The sequence below is a fragment of the Gossypium raimondii genome, chromosome 12 (assembly GCF_025698545.1).
Source record: "Gossypium raimondii isolate GPD5lz chromosome 12, ASM2569854v1, whole genome shotgun sequence".
Classification (NCBI taxonomy): Eukaryota; Viridiplantae; Streptophyta; class Magnoliopsida; order Malvales; family Malvaceae; genus Gossypium; species Gossypium raimondii.
Genome location: NC_068576.1, coordinates 57,299,289 through 57,306,372, shown reverse-complemented (window position 1 = coordinate 57,306,372; position 7,084 = coordinate 57,299,289). Strand labels below are relative to the sequence as shown.

General features: G+C 29.5%; 1 protein-coding gene across 1 annotated transcript; it reads left to right on the top strand.

The window, feature by feature from the left end:
- The first annotated feature begins 294 nt into the window (after positions 1 to 294).
- LOC105765701 (transcription factor MYB54) lies at positions 295 to 2,816 on the top strand. Its single transcript, XM_012584905.2, has 3 exons — positions 295 to 590; positions 1,065 to 1,442; positions 2,418 to 2,816. The coding sequence occupies exons 1-3, from the start codon at positions 476 to 478 to the stop codon at positions 2,591 to 2,593; spliced, it is 669 nt and encodes a 222-aa protein (XP_012440359.1). The 5' UTR covers positions 295 to 475; the 3' UTR covers positions 2,594 to 2,816.
- The last annotated feature ends 4,268 nt before the right edge of the window (positions 2,817 to 7,084 follow it).

Sequence of the window (7,084 nt, the reverse complement as noted above, 5' to 3'; positions counted from 1 at the left end):
CGGTTTGGTTCGGTTTTCAACAACTATGGTGTAGAGAACATGTAATGTAAAAGGCGAAATGGTAGATAGGTGGGTTACAAGTAGAGGGTTGTAGGTTAGAAATTTAGAAGGACGTTGAAAGGCAAACGAAATTCAGCCCACCAAGCAACCTCTTTGTGTCTCTGTCTCTTTCCATTTTGTGTGTGTAAAAAGTTGATTGATTACTCCAAAAAAACCTTTGTTGTGAGAGAGCGTTCGTTAGCCAAAACGTTTACATCAATCGCCTGATTACTCACTGTTTCCTCCCAACTCTTTAACGGAAAATCACTTTGCCCTTCTTCTACTTTCCCCCTTAATATATATATATATACATACATGTATGTGATCTACTTGTTGTCTTGTTAGCCCACCCTCTACCATCTTTATTCTCCTATCTGCCCTTTTATTTCCCATCTTTTTGGGTGTTGAGTTTTTCATTGAGTTAAAAGATCAACAGATGTGTAGCCGAGGTCATTGGAGGCCTGCCGAAGATGAAAAGCTCCGAGAATCGGTGGAACGTTACGGCCCTCATAATTGGAATGCTATAGCTCAAAAGCTTCAAGGCAGATCAGGTGATAATCAAACCCTAAATCATGTATATAGTTTATTATTACCTTTTATAACATGGTAGTCGGTACAACATTGGTACCAATCGTATCGGTTGATACGTACTGTTTTGGTCTTAAACCGGTATCAAATAGTCTATATTCCGTTCTAATTAAAATTTCGGCGGGTTTCAACTTATTTCGATCAATACCAATTTGTACCAGTTGATACAAATTTTATTTTTTAAATCAACTTTTAAAATTTTCATTTTAACCATTTTAATATTTCAAGAAACTATATATGAGTTTGAAAAATATTTAAAAACATTGGTAAACTCGAAATGGTATAATAAAATATGACAATATCAATATATACCAATACCAAAACAAAAATAGTATGCACATTGATACAATGATGATTACTTTGTTTTAGAATATCATGATTGTTGTGTAGCTAGGGTTTCGGTTTTGGTGTTTGATAATATGAATTGGTCTTAGCAGGGAAAAGCTGTAGGCTGAGATGGTTTAACCAGTTAGATCCGAGGATTAACCGGAGCCCTTTCACGGAAGAGGAAGAAGAACGGTTGTTGAGTGCTCATAGGATCCATGGGAATAGGTGGGCTGTTATCGCTAGGCTTTTTCCCGGTCGTACTGATAACGCTGTTAAGAACCATTGGCATGTCATCATGGCACGTAGATGCCGACAACGGTCGAGTCTCTATGCCAAAACGTCACACACCAATCCCTCTAAACCTCTTCATCACTCACAGATGGGTGCTGGTCATGGTTTTCTCCCACTTTTACATAAATACAAGCAAGGGTTCCCTCACAACACTTGTTCTCCTTTGAACCCAAACCATTGTGTTACAACCACCCAAGGTGCGTATTTAATATTTATATTTAATTGCAATTTTTGATTGAATCGTGAGTTGGTTCCTTTAGGAGTAGTTTTGGAAGTATTATCAACAATCAAATGTATTGTTTCCATGTCAATATTTTTTCCCCAACCTACAGCTCTCTATGGAACTTGGAAATAATACATTCGATTGTTGGAAGACCTGATCGACTGCATGATAGACGATATATACTTCGAAAACTTTTCTCGAAGGAGTCAATTCCCTTTCAAAATATCGTATTCATATAATTTCAATAAATATTTAAATATATGTTGATAGAATTATTTAATTACCTATCAAAAATAGATAATTAGAATGGAAAATAAATAAATATTGGAAAAATTATAGTACAGTTATTATTTTTATATAACAATCATTTACAATTAAAAGATGAAAAAAGGGTGGATTACTAATAAGAGATGTAATTTTGTTTTTTAAACAAAATACTAATACAATCTTACAATCATATTGGGTTTATTTTATAATTTGATTTTTATATTAGATTATATTAAAAATATTGTGTAATGCTATATTTATAAAAAATATGTAGAAAATAAATCAAACTTCAATTAAAATAGCAAAATCGACTCTCTTGAGACTTTAATATTCTAGATTGAAGTTTCTTTCTCTATAGATATATTTTTAATTTAAATTTTATAATAATTTTACATAAAAATATAAAAAAATAAATTTTAATCATTTTCTATACGACTAACTTGTGACATCAACTCAATATGGATCCGCAATGTGAGGTGATACTGAGCACGTATTTGATATAAAAATGTGAAAACACAAAAATATCAACATCATAATATTAATTATAATTTAAAATAAAAATAATTTCATAATTTCATAAAGTTAAATATAAGTATATATTAGATTAGATATAGATAGATTGAACAGTTTATTACATTTGTTTTACCAAATAATTAATCAACATTATATGGATGATTTGCAGATAAAAAGGAGGCAATTGAATTCTATGATTTCCTTCAAGTAAATACAGATTCCAATAATAAAAGTGAAGTAACAGAGAACAGTAGGAGAGACGATGAAGAGGTAAATCAACAAGAAGCAATGCCATTAATGGAACACCACACAAAGGCTAGGCCTTCCTTCTTCAATTTCTTATAGCTCTCTAAAACAGTCATCACTTACATCAAACTTACATTGTAAGGGAAAAAAACCAAATCTAACACCAACTTTTGATAGATAATATTGATGCCATTGCATTCATCATTTGACATAGCATATTTAAGACCATTTATGAAAAAGCCCAAGGGTTTATATGGAAAAAAATAAGCATGATTATGTGTTCTATATATTGCTTATACAAAATAGTATTTACTTTTCTTTTCTTTTCTTGCATGGAATCAACAAATATAGTGTAATGCAATTAAATGTTATACATGAATTTTAATTTTTATAGTTATATATATATATATATATATGAAATATCAATATGATTTAATTTACAAAATTAATAACATTGTTATTGACATATCATCATATATTGCATGTGTGACGAATGCATAAACATAGAAAAACCTACAAAAAAAAATACTACAAATGTAAAGAAATTTATACAAGTATCATGACAAGGAAAAAAGATTACATGCACAACAAAATATATATTATGAATATATTTGTATTTTTATAATCAAGCAACATTGGTTATTATTATTATGTAGAGCTAGAAAATAATAAGAGAAATATGTCAAGAATATATAAATCATGTAAATTCTCAAAAATTCAAAATTCAGATTTGAATTATTTTTATTAATGATGGATTTATCAAATCCAAATCTATTTTTTATTTGATATACAAACAAAAAAAGAATTTGTGAATTCAAATCCAAATTTCTAAATGGGCTATTAAAATATTAAATAATTCATTAAAATAAATTAAATTAAATATTGTGAAAAATATTTTATTTCCTATTTTTAGGAATATTTAGATAATTATGGGTATTGAAGTTCGTGTAAAATTTAAATACAATGTCGAAATAACCTTAAGAAAAATAATGAGAATTTGTATATGGAAATTTTTAAAAAATATTATATAAAATTATTGTTGCGAATGTAGGAGGACGTGGATTTGAGTGCACTGGAGCACATTATCTTCCTATTTATGGGTTGGGGAGGAACTATGAGTAATTCTAGGTATTGTATTGAAAAAATAAATATTATCAGAATCTATAATGAAATTATTAAAAAATTTATTAAAATTTACCTATCTTTTAAAAAATAAAGCAACATGAAGAAAAATGAATTAAGGTCTAATAGGCCTACGTAGGAATAGTTGTTGTGCCAACATAAACTCAACTCTGGCTCCAATTTTACGTTCCATTTCATGTTTTTGTGGTTTCCAATCACATTCACAGCCACCCTCAAAATCATATTAAAAGTAATATAGAAGAGGTCTTTGTATTAAGAGTTTGATTATAGTTTATTTTTTTACTTAAAAATGGACACATTAGTCTTTGTATTTAGATCAAAGAGCAAATTAGTTCTTTCTATTAAAATTTTTATCGAGTTCTACTATTAAAAACTTGCATTGTCGACAAAATAACCAAATATTTACATGTGACGTGTCACGTGTGCCTTATTCTAACATACAAGGATAAATTTTTAACAAGAAAATAGATGAAATTTTTAAGAGAATAACCAATTTACCTTTTGATCTAATGTATATAGATTAATTTGCTCATCTTTTAAGTAGAGGGGATAAAATGCAATCTAACTCTTAGTACAAGAGCATCTATGATACTTTTATCATACTATATCATCAACTATTAACTAATTTAATTTCGGGTAAATTACACCTAAAGTCACTAAACTATCAACAAGTTTACATTTTGGTAACTCAACTTCAAAAAGTCACAAAATGATCACTAAACTATTCGAAAGTTTTCATTTAAGTCATTAGGCTGTTAAAATTATTGTTGTATAGTCTTCTTTATTTGCATTGCTTGCACCTGATCTTTCCCCTTCTTTTTCTACAATTCAGTTTTTTTCATTAAAAAACTTTACATGTCATAAATTTGCGAGTCAAAATTCAAATAGCTTTCTTCTTGATCTCCAACAGAGATTATTAAATTGGCTTGAATCTAATGTATGTTTTTCTACTCATCAATGGGTAATAATCTACCGTATTGATCGTTAAATTGTTACTTAAAACTTGCTAGCCAAATGTTTAACTTAACAATCTAGTGACTTAAATAAAAAATTTCTAATAGTTCAATAATTATTTTATAATTTTTAAATTAAATAATTAAGACATAAATTTACTAATAATTTAATATTATTCAACCTAAATTTTATACATCAATATTAACTGTTTGTTTGGTAGGAGTGAGATAAAAAGAAAGACAAGCTTAGCAACGTGCCAACATGATGGAAACGAAAGAGAAGCACATTGTCCAATAAAAAAGGCAAAATAAAGAGGGAGAAAAAGACCCTTAGAAAGTTGCAGCTTTAGCTTTGCAGTTCACCTTTTTGTTTTGGTTGAAATCGTGAAAGATAACGTCAACAAGATGGACCCAGTTTTCTTTTTATTTCTTCTTCTTTTTTGGTCCTTTCAACTGAGCCGGAAAGCTCTAATGGCCTCTCCATTGAATGAAAAAAAGAAATGGCGTTTGCTTCTTCTTAACAACGCATTGCTTTGCCCTATGGGCCTCACTATGATAAATAGTGGGATTTGAAAGTGAATGAATGAATGGAGTTTTGGTTGGGACGTTGAGAGCGACGACTGAGAGTCCGTCATTAACTATTAAACTCTGGCACTGAAAAACATGCATGCCTTTTTTAGGGATAATATATTATTTAGTACATTAATTTGGTTTCAATATTCAATTTGATCCTTGAGTCTTTTGTAGCTTGAAGATGTAAGAAAACTAATGGAGGTGGTCTTCCTCTTCATCATTAAAAAAAAGTTAATATATCATTTACCATACCAAATGAAATAATGTGGCCTAACTCGTGTTCTCAAGTAAAAAAAACATAAGTATTTAAGTGAGACACAAAAAAAGCTCAGGTATTAAATTAAACATTGAAGTCAAAAAAGTATTTAATCGAGAGAAAAAGACTCTAGTATCAATTAATTGAAAAAACTAGTACCAAAGTAAACATTAAAGCCAAACTTAGGTAGGTAAAAGTGCAATTGAGGTCCCTATACTAGGAGTCAGATTGCACTTTGCCCCCTCTATTCAAAAAATGAGCAAATCAATCCTTGTATGTTAGACCAAAGAGCAGTTTAGTTCATTCTATTAAAAATTTCATCCACTTGTACTATTTAAAACTAGTATGGTTGACAGAATAACCAAACAATGACACGTGGGGCGTGTCACGTATACCTCATGTTGACCTATAGGGAACAATTTTTTAACAATAGAAATGGATGAAATTTTTAACTAAAGGACCAGTTTTCTTTTTGATCTGACGTACAATGACTAATTTGCCTATTTTTTGAGTAGAGGGGGCAAAATGCAATTTGATTATTAGTATAGGGGCATCTATTAAACTTTTACCTACCTAAGTTTCGCTTTAATGTTTACTTTAGTACTTGAATTTTCTCAATTTGATGCTTGAGGGCTTTTTTTGGTATTAATTAAGTACCTGAGTTTGACTTCAATATTCAACTTAATACCTAAACTTTTTTGTGTCCCAATTAAGCACCTATATTTTTTTAGTAGAGAACGCGTATGTTAAATATTCACTAGCCCACCTTATTCCATTTGGTTTAGGTACCAAATTAAACATTAAAATTAAGTTTAAGTATCAAACTAAATATTGAAACCAAAGGTACTTAATGATATAATTTTTTTACTGCCAAAGGGAAAGAACAACTCCATTAATTTCCTTACACCTTCAAGCTACGAAGATACCTAAAGAGTCCAAGTAGAAAAGCCAAAATAACCAAAAAAAAGAAAAAGAAAAAGGCAGAGGTGAGGCCAAGGAAGGTTCATTTTCAAGTTGTCTCAATGCTCCCATCACATTCATACACACACACACACACACACAAAAGCCTAGGAATACTTTTCCTACAACACCCCATAATTTGTAGCTTTCATTTAGCCAAATCAATGAACAACTTACGTCACACAAATTGCAGCATACGACAATCCTTTCATTCAACTTGGTATATCAGCAAATATCATATAAGGCTAAAGAAAGAGTCTAATTCTGACTCCAATCCCTCTAACATTTCAAGCTTTTAAAATTTAATCTTAAATTTTAATTTTAAGAATTTGTGCCTCTATGAGATTTCAAAATCAAATGATTGGATTTTAAATTAAACAAGGAAAGGGTTTAAATTCTTGGAACTAAACTAGAGAATTAAATTTCAAAAGTTCAAAGAGTATAGACATCTAAGGTAGCCTTAGATCAAAGGAAAGTTTATGTATATATGAATGTGATTGGTTTATATGTTACTGTTAGTAACCTTTATAAGATATCTTTGAATATGGGATAAAGCAATATTTAGCCTTTGAACTTAACAAAATTTTAAAATTTTTGTCCACATTAATCCTAAAATTGACAATTTTTTTCCAATTTGATCCTGAACTTGGGTTTCTTTAAGTTGAATTTTTAAAAGATATTATATAAAATCTAAAAATTACAAAA